General features: G+C 36.8%; 1 protein-coding gene across 20 annotated transcripts in view; it reads left to right on the forward strand.

Moving 5' to 3' along the window:
- SLC4A10 (solute carrier family 4 member 10) overlaps window positions 1–22,604 on the forward strand; it is a 391,994-nt gene that overhangs the window by 216,488 nt on the left and 152,902 nt on the right. For all 20 annotated transcript variants that reach the window (XM_065525564.2, XM_065525565.2, XM_005573309.5 and 17 more), the window contains one exon: window positions 20,999–21,137. In XM_065525564.2, coding sequence (XP_065381636.1) covers window positions 20,999–21,137 — 139 coding nt within the window. The remainder of the gene's footprint in view (window positions 1–20,998; window positions 21,138–22,604) is intronic.

Below are 22,604 nucleotides of genomic sequence, written 5' to 3' on the forward strand. Positions count from 1 at the left end.
TAGCGGGAAGAGTTTATGCTTACGTCACAGGAAAACAATGACTGGTTCCAGCCTACTAGATGTCATGGTTGGGCTAGGATTCCCAGGTGAGTCTAAAGAGGGACTGTGTGTCCGACAAAGACCGGCTTTTGGTCTGTGTGGTAGTGGTGGTGGTGATGTTTGCTCATACAGAAAACTTTTAATGGCCACAAATAAGTTCAACCTGCTTTGGCTACTGTACTTAATAAATATATTAATTTATTTATATGAATGTGATGATGATTAATTAATTCTCCTTCCTATTGCAATCAACTCCCCAGTAACAGAAAACTGCTAAAATTTCACATTTTTTTTTTTTTTGAGACAGAGTCTCACTCTGTTGGCCAGGCTGGAGTGCTGTGGCACAGTCTTGGCTCACAACAATCTCTGCCTCCTGGGTTCAAGCAATTCTCCTGCCTCAACCTCCTGAGCAGCTGGGATTACCGTCACCTGCCACCACACCCAGCTAATTTTTTGTATTTTTAGTAGAGATGGGGTTTCACCATGTTGGCCAAACTGGTCTCGAACTCCTGACCTCGTGATCCACCTGCCTCAGCCTCCCAAAGTGCTGGGATTACAGCAGTGAGCCACTGCATCCAGCCCACATTTTTTATTTTTAATGTCATCTTCTATTCACTTTGTATAATTTGAAATTATATTTTCAACTGGGAACATGTATGAGCTGCTTTAAATTGGTGAGTTTGAAGCATAAGCTTGAAGTCAGTGAAAATATGAAAGATGATGGGGGAAATTTGTAACAATTTAACATTTATTTTTTTCCTCACCCTCCCAGAAAAGAATCTAATATGAAAGATGATAGGATTATGCCAATTACAATTAGCTAATCTATAAGAAGTGGAAATAAATATAAAAGATACAGACTATTAAACACATGTTTAAAATATGGTATGCAAAGATACTGAATAAATTAACACAGTCCTGGATTTATAATAGGATTTTGCCAGTCTTAGGTGGTAAGTTGTGCACACACTTTAGGAGAAATTAAGCAAATATAGAAAGCATGACTTCAAAGAGCTATTTTTTGATGGGCAATAGCTTAGATTTGTGACAATTTGAAAAAAACTCACAGATAAACTGCATAGCCTAGAAATATAAAAAAAGTTAGGAAAAAAGTATGTCATGAATGCATAACATATATGTAGATGCTAGTCTATTGTATCATATACTAATGTAAAATCTACCCAAATCTATTATAAAAGTTGAAATTTATCAGGCCTTATGTACACAAACACTTATAGACTGTGCATGGTGTCATTGGCAACTGAGAGAAATGTAAACAAATGCAAAAATGCAGTATTAAATCATAACTGCATACAATTTACTATTGTACTTACTGTACTACTGTAATAATGTAGCCACTTGCAGTTGCTATTGTGTGAGTCCAAGTGTTTCCAGTGTCCACTTAAAACACCTGGTGATGCTAATCATCTCGACCTGAGCAGTTCATCTCTCCAGTAAACAGCACATTGCCATAAAAAGAATGATCTCTCATGGTTCTCATGTATTTTTCATCATGTTTAGTATAATATTGTGAACCTTGAATAAAACCATGGAACCCATACAAAGTGCCACAGTGATGCTCAAAGTGCTCCCAAGAAGCAGAGAAAAGTCATAACATTACAAGACAAAGTTGAATTGCTTGATATGTACTGCAGATTGAGGTTTGCAGCTATGGTTGCCCACCGTTTCAGGCAGATGATATAAAAAGATGCATAAACTTATCAACAAATATAGGACAGTAATGTAAGTGTATTTTCTTTTATTTATGATTTTCGTACGAGAAAGGATATCTGCTTGAACAGGTTTTTTTTGTTTTTTTTTTGTTTTTGTTTTGTTTTGTTTTTTTATTTTTTAATTAATTTATTATTATTATACTTTAAGTTGTAGGGTACATGTCTATAACGTGCAGGTTTGTTACATATGTGTACTTGTGCCATGTTGGTGTGCTGCACCCATCAACTCGTCATTTACATCAGGTATAACTCCCAATGCACTCCCTCCCCCCTCCCACCTCCCCATGCTAGGCCCCGGTGTGTGATGTTCCCCTTCCTGAGTCCAAGTGATCTCATTGTTCAGTTCCCACCTATGAGTGAGAACATGCGGTGTTTGGTTTTCTGTTCTTGTGATAGTTTGCTAAGAATGATGGTTTCCAGCTGCATCCATGTCCCTACAAAGGACACAAACTCATCCTTTTTGATGGCTGCATAGTATTCCATGGTGTATATGTGCCACATTTTCTTAATCCAGTCTGAACAGGTTTTTAAAGCAGACAAAAGTGCCCAATTCTGGGGGGGAAATGCCACAAAGGAAGAGAGCATGAGTATTTAAAGCAGGAAGGAGTAGGCTAATTCCGCTGTTTTGTGCAAATGCCACCAGGTTTATGATTAAGACTGACCTTTTCTATAAAACTACTAACCCCAGATCCTTGAAAGGAAAAGATGAATACTACCTGCCAGTCTTTTGGTTGTACAAAAAGGCCTGGACAATGAGAACCCTTTTTCTAGTTTGGTTCTATCGATGCTTTGTCCCCGAAGTCAGGAAGTACCTTACCAGTAAGGAAATGCCTTTGAAAATCCTTTCAATGTTGGACAATGCCTCTGGCCGTCTAGAAACCCAGGAGCTAATGCTCATGAAGGTGTTAAAGTGGTCTACTTGCCCCAAAACACAATACTTGTAATCAGCTTCTAGATCAGGTTTTGTAAGGACCTTTAAGGCTCATTACACACGGTACTGTATGGAAAGCATCATCAATGCTGTGAAAAAGAACCCCAATAGAGAAGATGTCATGAAACTCTAGAGGATTACACCATTGAAGATGCCTTCATTGCTACAGAAAAATCCATGAAAGCCATCAAGCTTGAAACCACAAACTCCTGTTGGAGAAAACTGTGTTCCGGTGTGCATGATTTCACAAGATTTACAACAGAGCCAATCAAGGAAATTATGAAAGAGATTGTGAATATGGCAAAAAAGGCGGGGGTAAAAGGTGTTAGGATGTAGATCTTGGAGAAACTAAAGAGCAAACAGATACCACGTCAGAGGAATTAATAGAAGATGACTCGATGAAGATGAGTACTTCTAAACCAGTGCCAGAAGATAAGGAAAAAGACATTGGAAAAGCAGTGCCAGAAAACGAATTCACATTAGACAATCTGGCAGAAGAGTTACAATTATTCAAGACTAGGTTCAACTGCTTTTACGACATGACCCTTCTATAATATGTGCACTGAAACTAAAAGGATCCTATCTCATGGAAACAGTTTTAGAGAAATGAAAAAGCAAAAAGGTCAGAAATTGCAATGTATTTCCATAAAGTTACATCAAGTGTGTCTGCTTCTCTTGCCTCCCCTTCTACCTTTTCTGCCTCTGCCACTCCTGAGATAGCAAGACCAACCCCTCCTCTTCCTCCTCCTCCTCCTCAGCCTACTCAACATGAAGACAATGAGGATCAAGACCTTTATATAATCCATTTTCACTTAATGAGTAGTAAATATATTTTCTCTTCTTTATGATTTTCTTATTTTTTTCTCCAGTTTATTGTAAAAATACAGTATATAATATACACATTATGTGTTAATTGACTATGTTATTATTAAGGCTCCTGGTCAGCAGTTGGCTATTAGTAGTTAAGTTTTGAGGGAGTCGAAAGTTATATACAGATTTTCAGCTGTGTGGGAAATCAGCACCTATAAGACCTGTGTTGCTCAAGGGTCAACTGTAGTTGCTTTTTTTTTTTTTTTCTACCTTGAACATCTTCCTCTAGATGCTCCATCATCTTCCTAGCTCTAGTTTCTTATCTCTCTAATGGTTGTAAAGCAGGAAAGTTCTTACTTCACTGCTACTGTGGCAAGTTAATGTCACACTCTCTAGGCTTAGCAAGAGTTTGAGTTTACTCATTCTCTCCTGGAGGTTTTCTCACCTGCTCTCTTCTCTGCCTTACTATTTATTCCTTTTCATCCCCTAGGCATTCAGTTATAGTGATAGAGTCTCTCTGCTGAAATCTTCTCAGTGCTCTGTGGCAGACCAAGATGACTCTATATTTCACACCCTCTCACTCTCTTCTCCCCGCTCTCCTCTCATGTGTGTGGCTTATGTATGATTCACAGAAGACACACACACACTCTCAGATTGAGTGCTCTGATAAATCCTGAAAGTGTGTGTTACTGAATGCAGCAATATCAGCCATCAGCAGCTAGGCTGACTTTATGTTTCTCAGGCAGGAATCATACCCCTACTACCATCCCTTTTAAGGAGAATAAGGAAATGTCAGACTCATGTTACAGCTCTTTCTGAAGAACTCTAAAATGTGTCTGTTTCATCTCATGACCCTTTATAGCCTCTGTGTGGGTGAAAAATTAGTCACATAACTAGGCTTTTAGAGCATGGTTTGCAAATTCTGCATATAATCTTTTATCCCATATGGACATAAATATCTGTTTGTTCTTGGTGCTTCATCTGAAACATTCATTTTATCAATCTATTACCCTGTAATGAAATTACTAATTAGTATTGATAATATTATATTATTTCAATTATGTAAATGAATTAAAATATAGAAATTTCAATGAATAGATTGTGCATGACATTCAAATACTATGAACAAAATTTTAAAGTTCAACTAAAAATGGAAAATATTATTGAGCTTCAAGGAGACTGGAGACATAAATTTGGAACAGAACTACCAAACTTGTCATAATTTCATAAGATAGATTATTTGAATATGGATTCATCTGAAGTATAACAAGGATAAAGAGGAAGAAAAGTGTCTGTGATTCAGAAATGCACAATGGTAAGCATTTTGTGAATCTGTTCTCTTAAGCTAAGTGTCATAGTAACCAAGGCTTGTGTACATCATGACAGCAAGATCACATATTAGAATGGAAGTTTTTCAATTCACGTCTGTCATTGTACTTGTAATGCTGGCATGATAAATAAATATTCTCAACGTATTTGTAAAATATTGTCCAGAAAGGGTCTAAAAATAGAGTGCTTTTGGAGAAGGCCTGCAAAAGGAGAGTATTTTCACTGATTATTAGGAACAATCTCTTTAAGACCCTGGTTAATTAGTATGTGAGTTATTAAGGCAGTATGAGTAATATAGCTAATAATGCAAAGATAGAAGTTTGCTAAGGACTTTGCTTGTTTCCATTTATGATTCTACAAGGGCTTTCCTCAAATAGTATAATGATTTAAATTTGATTTTCTTAACTAATTATTTGTTGAAAATATAGTCCATATTCCAAATGGAAATACCTTATTTGTCTATTTCTGATTATAACAGTAATACATGTTCTTTGGAATTCCAGTGCTATTGAAAATTAGGCTATCCAGAACCTCTTTGTTTTACACAGGTCTTATTGACTACCCTACAACATTCGACATTATTAACTTCTTATTCTTTTTGAAATTCTTTTCTACTTTGTTCCTATTTATACTACTCTCTCCATGAGATGGATGTTCCATGAAGGCAGAGGCTTTTTTCTGTTTATATCTGTCATATTCACTATTAGAGTGGTATCTGACAAAAGGAAGGTGCTCATTAAATATTTGTGTAATGTAATAATCCTTTTACATATTTATTCCATTTCTGATTCTTTTGTTAACTTGTCTTCCTTCTGCCAAATCTTAAACCTTATTACTTTTCCAGCGTTGAGTCTTCTTCTCTCTCAAGACTTTCATTTTTGAGTCGTCATCATCATCGTAATTATGTGATATCTTTAGTTAAATGTTATATATATCTCTATCTCCAACCCTGCTCTCTCTTCCAGCGTCAGATCTCAAATCTCCAACTGCCTTATGACCTTCTTCATATGATGGTCCTTAGTCACCTCAAAGTTAGCTATGCAAAAGTTATCTTTGGAGCACCCAACCTACAATGTTGGCTCTCATTCTGACTTCTTTCTTTTAATTAATGGCATGATTATTCTACCTGCTTCAATTTGTAAAGCTCTCTATTTCTGGCAGGCAATTCTATATCATCATTATAACCATCACCTCTACCACTAATATCATCATCAGTAATATTTATGTGATTCTTTATCACTTGAAAAGTATTTTTACATCTATAATTTCCTCTTTTGGGGCTTGTTTCAATCTTCTGGGAGACTAATTCTGGCAGGTAGAAATATAAGGAGCCCAATATCAGTACATTGCTTATTCACCATTGCAAGCATCTTACTCCTGGGCTTCCTCTGACTTTGGTCCCCAGCTCTCCATTGCTATTATTTCTTTGCTTCTTTCTGTTATCCATGTTCCTGTCTTGCAACCAAGCTTCCCTTTAATGAGATATTCTAATTCACTCCAGTTTTCCGCTGATGAAACCACTTTGCTAGGCAAAGCCTGCACATTTAGACTTGTGCTTATTACATGATACAAACTAGTGTGATAAACCTAGTTATTGTATTTTATTACATTCTTACAAAACAGCATTCATGACTCACTTGTTCCTTTTCTTCTGGCTGCAGATCTGCTTTTTGGAATTTCATTTTTGTGCTACTGACCCTTGGATTTGCTTACAAAACTAAATTACTGTTTTTTTCTTGAGCTTTTGAATTCTTGGTATTGACTGCTTCCAGTTTGGTCCATACTAATTTCAACCAATCATTAATTATTAAAGGTATAATCCTCATTTAAAATGTTATATATTTCTATATATTTAAAATATGTAGTATAATTTTATATATATTTATTTTTATTTATATGTATAAATATATACATATTATTTACCATATATTATGTATACATGCATAGGAAAGGACTCTTTCTGGTTCCCTAGCATTGGAATTTTTGCTTTTCTTCTCTCTGGTATTTTTTCATCCTTGTTTGATTCATACAACCTGGCTATTGTTTTACTGCTTACCTGGGATCTTAATGCTTCAGGTTTGGCTGGATTCCAGCTTTTCCTTGGTTTTAATTCTAATTCATATATGTATATATCATATATATGACAATATGTATATATATATATCATCATGCATATATATGATTATATATATAGATATATGCATCAAATTCCTCTCTAGAGCATGCAGTGGATTTCAGACCTGGGATTTCATCTTGAACTTCAGCTACTGAGGTGTTTTCTTGCATTATTCTATTTCTAAGTTATTCTGTATTATTGTATTTCTAAATCTGTTGCCTAAACCAAACCATTAATTTTGTCTCAGTAATCCTGGATCTTTTTCTTTTACCCTATAGTCAAAAATATTATGTTCATAATGCTGGTGTGGCCTGACTTAATCCCACCTCTTCTTGTGAAAACCTCCTTAACCATTGTAGCCTTCATTTATTTTTGCACCTCATTACCCTTACAGCACTAAGAACCAGACATGTTAGTGCTTAATTATTATTGCCTTACATTGTCTGTTACTATGTATTCATCTTATTTTTCAAACCAGATTATAAGCAATTTAAGAACAGTAAATATGGTATAGCATTTATAGATACTATCCTACAGTTAATGAATTGACCAAGCAACTAATCAAAGGACAGCTAGGCTGAAGACTGCAGTATGTTATTTTTTTTTAAAGATACTTTATTTGCTCGATAAATCTAGGAAGAAATCAGCCTCACATTTTTTTTAATTTATTTATTATTATTATACTTTAAGTTGTAGGGTACATGTGCATAACGTGCAGGTTTGTTACATATGTATACTTGTGCCATGTTGGTGTGCTGCACCCATCAACTCGTCATTTACATAGGTATAACTCCCAATGCACTCCCTCCCCCCTCCCACCTCCCCATGCTAGGCCCCGGTGTGTGATGTTCCCCTTCCTGAGTCCAAGTGATCTCATTGTTCAGTTCCCACCTATGAGTGAGAACATGCGGTGTTTGGTTTTCTGTTCTTGTGATAGTTTGCTAAGAATGATGGTTTCCAGCTGCATCCATGTCCCTACAAAGGACACAAACTCATCCTTTTTGATGGCTGCATAGTATTCCATGGTGTATATGTGCCACATTTTCTTAATCCAATCTGTCACTGATGGACATTTGGGTTGATTCCAAGTCTTTGCTATTGTGAATAGTGCCGCAATAAACATACGTGTGCATGTGTCTTTATAGCAGCATAATTTATAATCCTTTGGGTGTATACCCAGTAATGGGATGGCTGGGTCATATGGTACATCTAGTTCTAGATCCTTGAGGAATCGCCATACTGTTTTCCATAATGGTTGAACTAGTTTACAATCCCACCAACAGTGTAAAAGTGTTCCTATTTCTCCACATCCTCTCCAGCACCTGTTGTTTCCTGACTTTTTAATGATCGCCATTCTAACTGGTGTGAGATGGTATCTCATTGTGGTTTTGATTTGCATTTCTCTGATGGCCAGTGATGATGAGCATTTTTTCATGTGTCTGTTAGCTGTATGAATGTCTTCTTTTGAGAAATGTCTGTTCATATCCTTTGCCCACTTTTCGATGGGGTTGTTTGTTTTTTTCTTGTAAATTTGTTTGAGTTCTTTGTAGGTTCTGGATATTAGCCCTTTGTCAGCTGAGTAGATTGCAAAAATTTTCTCCCATTCTATAGGTTGCCTGTTCACTCTGATGGTAGTTTCTTTTGCTGTGCAGAAGCTCTTTAGTTTAATGAGATCCCATTTGTCAATTTTGGCTTTTGCTGCCGTTGCTTTTGGTGTTTTAGACATGAAGTCTTTGCCCATGCCTATGTCCTGAATGGTACTACCTAGGTTTTCCTCTAGGGTTTTTATGGTATTAGGTCTAACATTTAAGTCTCTAATCCATCTTGAATTAATTTTCGTATAAGGAGTAAGGAAAGGATCCAGTTTCAGCTTTCTACTTATGGCTAGCCAATTTTCCCAGCACCATTTTTTAAATAGGGAATCCTTTCCCCATTTCTTGTTTCTCTCAGGTTTGTCAAAGATCAGATGGCTGTAGATGTGTGGTACTATTTCTGAGGACTCTGTTCTGTTCCATTGGTCTATATCTCTGTTTTGGTACCAGTACCATGCTGTTTTGGTTACTGTAGCCTTGTAGTATAGTTTGAAGTCAGGTAGCGTGATGCCTCCAGCTTTGTTCTTTTGACTTAGGATTGTCTTGGCAATGCGGGCTCTTTTTTGGTTCCATATGAACTTTAAAGCAGTTTTTTCCAATTCTATGAAGAAACTCATTGGTAGCTTGATGGGGATGGCATTGAATCTATAAATAACCTTGGGCAGTATGGCCATTTTCACAATATTGATTCTTCCTATCCATGAGCATGGTATATTCTTCCATTTGTTTGTGTCCTCTTTTATTTCACTGAGCAATGGTTTGTAGTTCTCCTTGAAGAGGTCCTTCACATCCCTTGTACGTTGGATTCCTAGGTATTTTATTCTCTTTAAAGCGATTGTGAATGGAAGTTCATTCCTGATTTGGCTCTCTGTTTGTCTGTTACTGGTGTATAAGAATGCTTGTGATTTTTGCACATTAATTTTGTATCCTGAGACTTTGCTGAAGTTGCTTATCAGCTTAAGGAGATTTTGGGCTGAGACAATGGGGTTTTCTAAATATACAATCATGTCATCTGCAAACAGGGACAATTTGACTTCTTCTTTTCCTAACTGAATACCCTTGATTTCTTTCTCTTGCCTGATTGCCCTAGCCAGAACTTCCAACACTATGTTGAATAGGAGTGGTGAGAGAGGGCATTCCTGTCTTGTGCCAGTTTTCAAAGGGAATGTTTCCAGTTTTTGCCCATTCAGTATGATATTGGCTGTGGGTTTGTCATAAATAGCTCTTATTATTTTGAGGTACATTCCATCAATACCGAATTTATTGAGCATTTTTAGCATGAAGGGCTGTTGAATTTTGTCAAAAGCCTTTTCTGCATCTATTGAGATAATCATGTGGTTCTTGTCTTTGGTTCTGTTTATATGCTGGATTATGTTTATTGATTTGCGAATGTTGAACCAGCCTTGCATCCCAGGGATGAAGCCCACTTGATCATGGTGGATAAGCTTTTTGATGTGTTGCTGAATCCGGTTTGCCAGTATTTTATTGAGGATTTTTGCATCGATGTTCATCAGGGGTATTGGTCTAAAATTCTCTTTTTTTGTTGTGTCCCTGCCAGGCTTTGGTATCAGGATGATGTTGGCCTCATAAAATGAGTTAGGGAGGATTCCCTCTTTTTCTATTGATTGGAATAGTTTCAGAAGGAATGGTACCAGCTCCTCCTTGTACCTCTGGTAGAATTCAGCTGTGAATCCATCTGGTCCTGGACTTTTTTTGGTTGGTAGGCTATTAATTATTGCCTCAATTTCAGAGCCTGCTATTGGTCTATTCAGGGATTCAACTTCTTCCTGGTTTAGTCTTGGAAGAGTGTAAGTGTCCAGGAAATTATCCGTTTCTTCTAGATTTTCCAGTTTATTTGCGTAGAGGTGTTTATAGTATTCTCTGATGGTAGTTTGTATTTCTGTGGGGTCGGTGGTGATATCCCCTTTATCATTTTCTATTGCGTCTATTTGATTCTTCTCTCTTTTCTTCTTTATTAGTCTTGCTAGTGGTCTGTCAATTTTGTTGATCTTTTCAAAAAACCAACTCCTGGATTCATTGATTTTTTTGGCTTGCCGTCATTTAATTAGTTGCCAAGTTACAGGACACTCTTGGCTAATAAGATAGCAAAATTGTCATGGATTCTCATGAATCTCAATATAATTGAACTTATAATTCCTCTAAGTTATTTCACTTTGTTTTTTATACTATTTTCTGTAATTTCATTCCACTTGAATAATAAGGGAATGTTTTTTCATGTTCTGTAAATATATTATTTGAGGATATTTTACTTTTTTTCTATATTTATGTATTAGTCTGTTTTCATGCTACTGATAAAGACGTATCTGAGACTGGGTAATTTACAAAGAAAAAGAGGTTTAACGGACTCATAGTTCCACATGGCTGAGGAGACCTCACAATCATGGCAGGAGGCAAAAGGCACATCTTACATGGCACAGACAAGACAGAATGAGAGCCAGGCAAAAGGGGTTTTGCCTTATAAAACTATCAGATCTCATGAGATTTATTCACTACCACGAGAACAGTAAGGGGGAAAATGTCCCCATGATTCAATTATCTCTCACTGGGTCTCTGCCACAACACATAGGAATTACGGGAGCTACAATTCTAGATGAGATTTGGGTGGGGACACAGCCCAACCATACCAATTTCTTTCTATAGAATATGCGTTTAAAAATTGACATAAGTGTGCTAAGTGCTCTGCACGTTTCAGCTCCCAAGGAATGTGTATTGTAGGAACTAAAGCAAACAAACAAACAAAAACAAAAACAGGGCAGTTTTATTGAGTTAGGTAAAGAATATTTTTCCCTATATTTTAATAACCACATTTATTCTTATCTGATTTACCTTAAGAATTTGTTTTCCTCTTTAGTGCAGTTAACTAATATTATTTCTTACACAATGGTGGTTTGAAATATCAATGCAAACATTTTTATTATTTTTCTATCCATTTTCATAACATGCCAGTGTTATATTTAGTTTAACAGGCTAAGGTTACCTTTCATACCGATGGATTTACTCTGAACTTATAGCTGCTCTTAAGGTAGATGTGAGGTTTTTTTTTTTTCTGTTAATTGTAATTACAGTTACAGAATAAGACTAGAAACTTTGAGCAATCTTATTTTCTGTTAAAAAAAAAAAAAACCAACCCAGAAACAAACAAGCTGAGATGTTGGTGAGATATATTTTGTTACCCTACTTTACCCAGAAAGCTATGTATAAAGTTCATGCAACAAGATAAAATTTATCTCAAAAAAAAAAAAAAAGCTTAAAGTGTACAAAATACATCTTGGTTTCATCTTTTAAATAAATTAATACTTGTTAAACCTTTGATATTTACTGAGGATATAGCAGTGAATAAAACAAACATGGTTTCTGCCTTTATATTTCATCTATTCTAGCAAAGAGATAGATGTCAAGTCAATTACTGCACAATTAAGTATTAGTTGAAATTGAGATAAGTAGAACAAGAAATGTAGGGTGCTATGAGTTAGGATAGCAGGGGCCTGATTTGTTTGTATATGAATATGCTTAGACGTGGATATGTATGTGTTCATATGTCTGTTTTACAAGGATGATTAGGTAGGTGTGCCAAAGTATACTACACTTAAGCAGAGAGTAGATGTATAAGACAACTACAAGATTCTGAGGTGGGAAAAAACATGATTTTTTAAGAGTCTTAAAGAAGGCTAGACTGTAATAGCAAGGGAAAGACTGGCAGAAGATGAGGCTAATGAGTTAGGCAGGAGTTACCACAGATATTTATTTACACAATATGACACTGTTTTATCATTGTGTGTTTATTTTTCACCTTTGCCCTCTGAAATCCTCTCACTTATGACTTAGTTGTAACCTAATTATTTCAATAACTTATTAATTGGTTCATTTTCATATACGAAATGATAAATATGGATTTCAGTAATTACTATATACTTGTTACTAATTTACTCATTCTTTTGTGTTTTAAAATGTTTAAAACATACCAGATGTTTTATGGACTAACATTGAATTCATGATTTTTTTTTTATTACTAAGCCTTCCCCATCAATATACCTTATGCATTTATTTGGATCTTCTTTTATATCATTCAATAAAGGTTTATTATTTTTATCACAAATGTACTACATAATTTTGCTGGATTTATTCCTAATCTTCTATTTTTCTTCTAAAGTAAATGAATTTTTTTCTGGCTAGACTAATAATTTTTGCTGCCATATGGAAATAGTATGGATTTTCTGTTTAAAACCTCATGAAGATTTCTAGGTAACAATCATATAATCTGTACAGAATATAATGAAAAAGGAAATAATGAAGGCAAAATCCCAAGAATTCTTTCTCCCCCCTCAAAGAATGCACTGAAGAATGGGAAAATAAAATTGGGAATATTTAGAGGTAGAAGGGTGGTGAAAAGGTTCACAAAGAAGTTTCAGTTTTAACAAAAAGCTTTTAATTCAAAGATTTTTCTTTCTTTTTCTGAGAGTGATCAGAACATGAAGATGGCTGTTGGAAGACAAATCTCCATGTATCTCTTATGTTCCCAAACATCTTTTGGGCAGAGGCACTAACTGACTTTGTGCCTGTCTATCTTTACAAGTATGTTTGTATCATGAACACACTAGGAAGATATAGATAGTGTCTCTCTTTGCAGCAAAGGGTAGGTTTGTTATCTTTATACAGTAGAGATAATGTCTCCTTATGGTGCAACAATCAGCGAGGATTGTTGTCCATTATGAAAGAGTTGAGTTCCCTACCTTGATTCTCCCCTGTCACACATCCCACTGCATGTGCAGCATCTCCTGGCCCTTTGCACACCCTTCTGTGGGAGTTGGGGCTCAGAATGCGACACAAATGATGATACTCTAGGTACTACTATTCTGTGCATAATAAACTGTCTTTTGTTTCTGACTCAAGAGTCTCATGGCTTTTGCTAGCATCCATAAAACTCGCAGGGCAAATGCTGATACCCTTCACAATTCTTGGCAGTTTTGGCAGTGAGGAAGGGATACTGACAGAGATGTGGCTTTTGGAGAAAGAAGGGTGATGGCCTCACAGTTAATTAATAAACTTTGAAAGAAGTCCATTGGTATTGGTAGCAAACTTGTGGACCAAATTGTCTAGTAAGCAGAGCAATAAATATTATTCTACTCTATTGCTCATTAATGAGGAGGATTTGGGGAGGTAGTTGAAAGCTGAGAACTAGGCAGTAGATATGGTTTAACTGTCCTTTAGGCAGGGAGATTACAGTCTGGCAGTAGTTTCAGGTTCACCCATTGTAACAATTAGTACTTAGATTCATTTGGGCTGTGGGGTGGGGAGAAAGGAACAAGTTTGCATTTTCTTTTATTTATTTTCTTTTTTCATTGTGTTGTTGTTGTTGTTGTTTGTTTGTTTGTTTTGGTTTGGTTTTTTTTGAGACGGAGTCTTGCTCTGTTGCCCAGGCTGGAGTGCAGTGGCATGATCTCGGCTCACTGCAAGGTCCACCTCCCAGGTTCACGCCATTCTCCTGCCTCAGCCTCCTGAGTAGCTGGGACTACAGGTGCCTGCCACCATGCCCAGCTAAATTTTTGTGTTTTTAGTAGAGACGGGGTTTCACTGTGTTAGCCAGGTTGGTCTTGATCTCCTGACCTCATGATCTGCCTGCCTGGGTCTTCCAAAGTGCTGGGATTACAGGCTTCCAAAGTGCTGGGATTACGAGCCATAGCTCCGGGCCGCATTTTCTTTCAAACAACAATTTTAGAGATACATACCTACAGTGAGCATGAGAGGAAAATTTATGACTATTATGTACAGAAACAAGGCAAATCATTAGAACTTTGACTGATTTTCTTGGAAAATGAGTGAGGTGGGCCATGTAATGTTGGTAACAGAAGAATGGCCAAAACTGGGATATCTTTTTTGCTCAGACTCTCCTACCATCATGCCAAATTGTAATCCATCTGGAGATGACAGTAAAAAGTCTTGGAATTTTCTGTAACGGGTTCTATCTGCTGTAAAAGAACTTTGGCCCTTTTGTGGAGATTTCTCTGGAGGAGACAATCAAGGGGAAACTATAGATGAGGCATTAATTACACCCCAGATTGGTTTCATAATGCTGATACAAGAGACCCACTGGAGAATGAAAAGGTCAACAAAGAAATTCAGATGAATTCTTGTGGTCAGCCTGAAGTTCTAGAAAAGTTCTGTAACCCTTATGTTGGAACCAGGCAAGAACTTAATAAATGTTGTATTGATAGTAGGGCAGCAGACACATCTAGTCTGAGGATGTTGCTATTACAGCCAATTAGTTTATTCTAGACACACCATGTGACCCTTGAAACAAATCTATGTTATGTATTCAGATTTCTGAACCATTTGCAGTCAGAGAGTCATGCACTTTTTAATCCCCAAAGCCATGCAACGATTGGCTGATGGTCAAGGTATCTGACAGACCTTCCACATTTCCTATCATCCATGGGCATCTGGTATTGTTAAATGTTGGAAGGGCTTCTTCAAAAATTAAGAAAAGTTTCCACCTCTGCCTCTCTCACCTCCTCCTGGTGCACACATATAAGTAAAATGGTTTGGTCACTGAATGTGGCTTCTTCAGAAAGAGATCATCTCCTCTCAGCCTCTAAGCGGATAATAATCAGAACGAAAGGGTTAAGATTTTGTATAAACTTATATTGAAAAATTAGTATTCCACCATGACTATTTCTGGGCATGACGCATTTTTCTTTCTTCTTACAGAAACTTCAGGCCAGCCTGATTGATATATCCTCCAAATGTTAGTCTAGCTAAAGGGAGGCCTCAGGAATTTGTACTTAATTCTTGTATAGCTAACTGGATATGCTTGTTGGCTTCATTTGGTCCTACATTCTAAGAGTAGTAACCATTTAGTTGAGTACACTTCCTGCCAAGACCCCCTACAATTGCCCAAATGCACCATTAATGTAGGGGACATAACAAATCTCTGTAAATTTTATAAAAATGCCCTTTTCTCCCTTATTCTGACCCTTCCCAACAAAAGGTTTGGGTATGATAGAGGATGGTTAGAACAAAAAGTGAAATTGTAGCTACTGAAATGGAACACACTCTACGTTTCAGGTGCAGGAGTAAAATTAATGATCTTTCAGAACTTTCCCTGGAGACTCCCACATAAAGAAAAGTCCTTGGTGTGAGTCTGTCAAACTGTGGTAAATGCTTTAAATGTAATTGCCTGCTGGCATAACATTCTTCATCAGATATCTCTGCCTGCATCTTGATCATCATCGCTTTTAACCTTGAGAAGTTTATTAGAAACAGCAGGGAAAGATCCTGTATCTCCTACACACACACACACACACACACACACACACACACACACACAACCTATTAACACCTTTGGGTGTCTTCTTTACACCTCTTTCTATAACCATCAATCACTCATTCCATGGGATGGATGAATGCCACGTAGTGGCTGGCATGGACAAATAGATCAGATTGGACTGCCTGTCCCCAAGCAGTTTCTCTCAAAAACAGGGATAATCTCAATTATCTGAACTGAACTGAGAACCCCAAGGCCAACTAGCTGGCCTGGAGGCCCTGTTGGAGACATTGCCAACCTGTGTCTTCTAACTGACATCAGTCCATTTTTGGGGACACAGTCATTGTAAATAACGTTCTTTCTAGGGCCATTGTGTGAGCCCTTAAGACCATAAGACCATATGTCTTTTTTTTTTTTTTTTTTTTTTTTTTTTAAGATGGAGAGTTGCTCTGTCGCCCAGGCTGGAGAGCAATAGCGTGATCTTGGCTCAGTGCAACCCCCGCCTGCCGGGTTCAGGCAATTCTTCTGCCTCAGCCTCCTGAGTATTTGAGACTACAGGCACGTGCCACCATGCCCAGCTAATTTTTTGTATTTTTAGTAGAGATGGGGTATCACCATGCTGGCCAGATTGGTCTCAAACTCCTGACCTCGTGATCCATCCACCTTGGCCTCCCAAAGTGCTGGGATTACAGGCATGAGCCACTGTGCCCGGCCAAGACTGCATGTCTTATGTCCAAATCATGCGTTATTTTCCCTTCCTATCAAATAAAACACAGTGACTTGAACCACAGGGATGGTTGTAAGAGACCTTTGAAAGTTTAAGCAAACACCACCAGTAGATTATGTAAGCTTTAGACGATTTTGGAGAGAACTCCAAAATCTACACTTGGCTATGAGGATGAGCTTCCTGGAGGGATAATTGACTTATTAGTTATGTGTGCCCTAGACAGTTATGCCTACATTGGTAATCATCAAATTAGAAAAATTGGTAAGAAATTTGCCCCTGAATTTAATCTAAAAGATTAATGATACAATTGCAGTCTTCTTTAGCCTCAGTTCAGGGACTAAGGTTTTTATGGATGATAGAATTGCCCTCAGCTACCTCCTTGTGGTCCAAGGAGGAAACTCTGCAATTGCTCATACATCCTACTGTACCTGATCTAATGCCTCCAGCCACGTGGAAAGGTTAATATAGAAACTAAAGGAGAAAGTCACATGGCTTTGTAAGGGAAACCTTCATGGTTTGGGGGATTTATTCAGTTGGTTGCGTTCAGCAGCTGAATACATCGGCAGTGTGGTTGAGGTATATACTGTAGATTGGTCCATCCTTCTGCTTTGAGTCCTGTTGATAGTAACCTTAAGTAAAGACATGTATGAGACAAAGTGGATGAGTTTGTTTCCAGTCTCTGTTGGTTAGATTTATTAAAGTGTTTGGTGGCGTATTTATGGGAAAATTAGAGAAAAGATGATGTCAAAACAAGCTGTGGCTATTGTTAATGACCATTCTCAGTGGATTCTGCTATCAGTATATCAGAAGCAAAAGAGAAAGAGTATGAAGCAAACAGATAAACAGAAAACTATGGAAGAAATAATTGCTGAAGAACAGGTGTGGTGGCTCATGCCTGTAATCCCAACACTTTGGGAGGCCAAGGCGGGCAGATCACTGGAGGTCAGGAGTTTGATACCAGCCTGGCCAACATGGGGAAATTCCATCTCTACTAAAAATACAAAAATTAGCTGGATGTGGTGATGCATGCCTGTAATCCCAGCTACTTGGGAAGCTGAGGCAGGATAATCGTTTGAACTTGGGAGGCAGAGGTTGCAGTGAGCAGAGATCACACCACTGCACTCCAGCCTGGGTGACAGAGTGAGACTCCATCTCAAAAAAAAAAAAAAAGAAAAAGAAAACAAGCAAGCGAGAAAGAAAGAAAGAAAGAAAGAAAGAGAGAAAGAAAGAAAGAAAGAAAGAAAGAAAGAAAGAAAGAAAAGAAAGAAAGAGAAAGAAAGAAAAGAGAAGAGAAAGAAAGAAAGAATTAATTTCTGGAAAAAAACCCCATAAACTTACACATTCAAGAAGCTCAGGGTTCCCACAGGATAAATGCTAAAATAAACAAGGATAGATGCTAAAATAAACAAACACCAAAACAAAGCCCCAAATCCCAAAATTATTCAAAAGTATCGTAACCAAGCTTCTGAAAACTAAAAACAAAAGATTCTAATAGTAGACAGAGAAAAATGGAACAATGATCCCAATGATTGCAGATTTCTCATTAAGAAACATGAAGGCTAAAAGGAAGTGGAATAGCATTTGAGAATGCTGAAAGAATATTTAGTCCAGGATTCTATATCCAGTGACTTATCCTTTAGGCATGAAGGTTAAATAAAGGCATTCTCAGATGAAGGGAAACTAACATCATACTTATTCATAAAAGGCTGTTTTCCCCCTGCCACCAGGAACAAAGTAAGCATGGCCACTCGCACCACTGCCACTTAATATTGTACTGTAATTCTATCTAGTACAATAAATAAACAAAGGGTTTGGAAAGGAAAAAATAAAACCGTTCATATTCACAGATGACATGATCGTCTACCTGGAAAATTCCATGGAATCTACAAAAAAAAATTTTAGAAATAATAAGTAAGTTTAATAGGGTTGAAAGATCCAAGGTCACATGAAAATAACATTTCTTTATACTAGCATTAAAAATTGGAAATAAATTAAAAAATATAATAACCTCAAGAAATGAAATATCTAGGTATAAATTTAACAAAGCAGGTATAAAATCTGTGTTCTGGAAATTATAAAACCTGATGAAATAAATGTTTTGAAATGAAAGAAGACCTAAATAAATAAAGATACATGTAGTTTCCATGGATTGGAAAAAATCATTACAGTTAAGATACTATTCTCCCTAAATTGATCCATAGATTTAATGCAATTTCAATCAAATTCCAAGCAGGAATTTTGTAGATACAGAAAAACTTGTTCTAAAATGTGTATAAAAAGGCAAAAAGATTAGAATAGCCAAACAGTTTTGAAAAAGAAGAGCAAATTTGGGAGACTCATACCATCTGACTTGAAGAATTACTCTAAAGTTATAGTAATCAAGAAAGTGTGGTATTGTCAAAGGAATATACAAAGCAATGAACTAAATCTTTGTGTTCCCCCAAAACTCATATGTTGATATTCCAACCCCAATATGATGGTATTAGGAGATTGGGCATTTGAGGTGAAATTAGGTCATGAGGGTAAAGCCCTCATGATTGGGATTAGTGCCGTATAAAATGAACCTCAGAGAACTTTCTCAGCCTTTTCAACCATGTGATATTACAAGGAGAAAACAGCAGTTTGCAACCCAGAATAAGGCCTTCACTAGAACCTAATCACACTGGCACACTGATTTCAGACATCCAGCCTTCAGAAATGCAAGAAACAAATTTCTGTTGTTTATAAGCCACTCAATCTATGGTACTTTGTTATAGTATCCTGGACTGACTGAAATATAGGCCTAGATCAATGGAACATATTAGAATGTCCAGAAAAATAGTCCAAACAAATATAGCTAATTGATTTTCGAAAACAGCACAAAGCATGAAGAATACACTTTTTCTGTGTCTTTTATTTGGGTCTTTTCCATAAATGGTATGATATTGGAACAATTTAACATCCATATGCAAAAAATAAAAAAAACCACCGTGAATTAAACCTCATAACTTATACCAAAATTAACTCAAAATGGACCATAGCTCCAAGATGTAAAATATAATATACAAAACTTTAGAAGAAAACATAAAAGAAAATCTTTGTGACCTTTAGGCAGAGAGTTTTCAAATTTAATACCAAAAGCATAATCTATAACACACACACACACAAATTAGAATTTATCAAAATTTAAAACTTTTCCTCAATGAAAGACACTGCGAAAAGAATATAAAGACAAACTATAAATGGGGAAAAAAGACAAATGTTGCAAATCATACGTTCAAAAAATGTCGTGTATCCAGAATGTATAAAGAAGTCTCAAAACTCAACAGTAAGGAACAAACAACCCAATAAAAATAAGCAAAATATTTTAATAAACACTTTGCCAGAGAATAAATATGGAAGTCAAATAAACTTAGGAAAAAATTGTCAGCAATAGCCATTATAGAAATGTAAAGTAACACCACAATGAAATATCACTACATAGAATGGCTACAAAACCACTGATAATACCAAGTGCTGGTGAAGATTCAGAACAACTGCAACTCTCTTGCATTGCTGCTGGGAATGCAAAATGGTACAGCCATTTTGGAAAGCAGTTTGGCAGTGTCTTATAAAGCTGAATGTACACTTTTCGTGTAACTAGCAATCTTCATTTTAGGTATTTACCCTAGATAAATAAAATTTATGTTTACACAAAAGCCTACACAAGAATACTTATAGCAGTTGTATTTATAATTGCCAAGCGCTAGAAATCCAAATGTCCTCCAGCAGGTGAATGCATAAGCCAAGAGTGGTACATTCCTACAATGGACTGTTACTCAGCTATGAAAAAGAATGAACTGCTAATACACACATTCACAGATAAATCTCAAAATCTCAAAGGCATTTGCTAAGTGAAGAAAGTCAGTCTCAAAAGGTTATATGCTGTGTTTCCACTTACATGACATTTTGCAAAGGCAAAGCTAGCAGAAGAGACCAGATTAGTGGTTGCTGGGGGCTACAAAAGGGAGATAGGAATGACTACAAAGGAGGATCACAAGGGAGTTTTTTTGGTGAATAACACTCTGCATAGTTTTAGTATAAATGAATTTTATCATAATCTACTCTCCTGAATATTACCCATAAAATATACCATATATGATGAGAGAAAATGAGTATATGTGTCTGAGAAATAGGAATAGCTTCCATGAGTGTTAAAAATAATCCAAAATAATCATTTATTTATTTATTATATGTATACATTAATATATACATTTTATATATTTATGCTCCCAAATTATACTGGACTTCATGTAATGATGAATTTGGTTTTAGTTCCTGAGTTTGTTTTGGATGAGTGTTGCAGTGGGGAGCAGGGGAGGTGTGAGCTTGGGGTGGTGTTGAAGGCAGTGACTGGGATATTTTAAGCTCAGGGTCATGGTAATACATGTTCATGGTAATACATGTCTCTGATTTTTTAGACACCCCATCACAGAGGGTACAGTTTATTCTTGGAACCGAGGATGATGACGAGGAACACATTCCTCATGACCTTTTCACAGAACTGGATGAGATTTGTTGGCGTGAAGGTGAGGATGCTGAGTGGCGAGAAACAGCCAGGTGAGGATTTTTGTTAAAGGGTGAAGGCATACTAAATAATTTTCATGTTACTAGAAAAAGAGTTTTCTAACACAACGATTTTGCAAACATCCACGATTGCTGCTGATTTTAGAAGTTGCTCATCTAGCCTGAGCATATCCTATAACGGGATATGGGTCAGAAAGAAATCTGAAGGCAGTAATTACAGTAAACGGTGATGCAGAGCCAGCAACAGCTGCAGTCTTAAAGATAAACAGTAACATAATTTGTGTGTCATCAACAAAACAAAAGAAATCTAAAAGTAGTTTATTTCTGTTTTTTCAGCTGATGGCTTGCACCTAAATTTATGATATTATATGATAACTTGAAAGTGGGCTTTTTTTAAAAGAAGAAAGGGCAAATATCATAAGATGCTTTATGTATAGTCCTGGATTTCATGTGCTCTTTCATGAGAATAAAAATAATTTGTAATATATTTCTAGGATATGCATACATTTAAGTATAGTGGTTTTTAAAAATATCTTTTAAAATCACTTTTTCTGTCATTTCTAATTAAGATTTTTACATTGCTATATCATTGGTAAAGTTCTGTAAAGGTGGAATTAAATTTTGTGTTTACTTTTTGTTCATTCTTTCTGATTTGCTCAGTTAACAAACATTTATAGAGTGTCCATAATGTGCCAGGTGCAATGGATATGGCACAACAACAAAAATCTTAGATCTTGCCTTTAGGGATCTTGCAGTCTAATTTAGACAAGAACACAAAATTGTAAATGCTGTATAATGAATGCTATGATGCAGGTATGCACAAGAAAATGTGGGCACACCCAGGGTTGTCATTTACCCACTGTTTCACAAATTTTAATGTGACTACAAATCACCTGGAGTGTTGTTTAAAATGTAGACTTAGTAGGCCTCAGGCATAGAGTCAGATCATGAGGATGTTGTGCAAAATGTTTTGGGTTTGAGAACCACACTTTGAGTAGCAGTTATCTAAACCACAAGGTGAGAGAGACGATCAGGGTAGCTTCCCTGGAGGAGGCGATGCTTGAGCTGGCTCTTGTGAGTTGGGTTGGAGTTAGCTAGGCGGAAAAGCAGAGGGGACAGTATTCTAGGCAGAGATAGCAGGATGTGCTTAAACACATCATTGACACCGGTTTAGTGGTTTTGTTTTTGTTTTTGTTTTTGTCTGAGACAGAGTCTCGCTCTGTCCCGAAGGCTGGAGTGCAGTGGTGAGATAGCGGCTCACTGTAACCTCCGCCTCCCTGGTTCACGCAATTCTCCTGCCCCAGCCTCCCTAGTAGCTGGGAACACAGGCGTCTGCCACCATGCCCAGCTAATTTTTGTATTTTTAGTAGAGATGGAGTTTCACCCTGTTGGCCAGGCTGGTCTCGAACTCCTGACCTCAAGTGATCTACCCACCTCAGCCTCTCAAAGTGCTGGGATTGCAGGTGTGAGCCACCATCCCCCTGCCAACACCGGTTGTAT

Source organism: Macaca fascicularis, chromosome 12 (assembly GCF_037993035.2).
Source record: "Macaca fascicularis isolate 582-1 chromosome 12, T2T-MFA8v1.1".
In the NCBI taxonomy this organism is placed as follows: domain Eukaryota; kingdom Metazoa; phylum Chordata; class Mammalia; order Primates; family Cercopithecidae; genus Macaca; species Macaca fascicularis.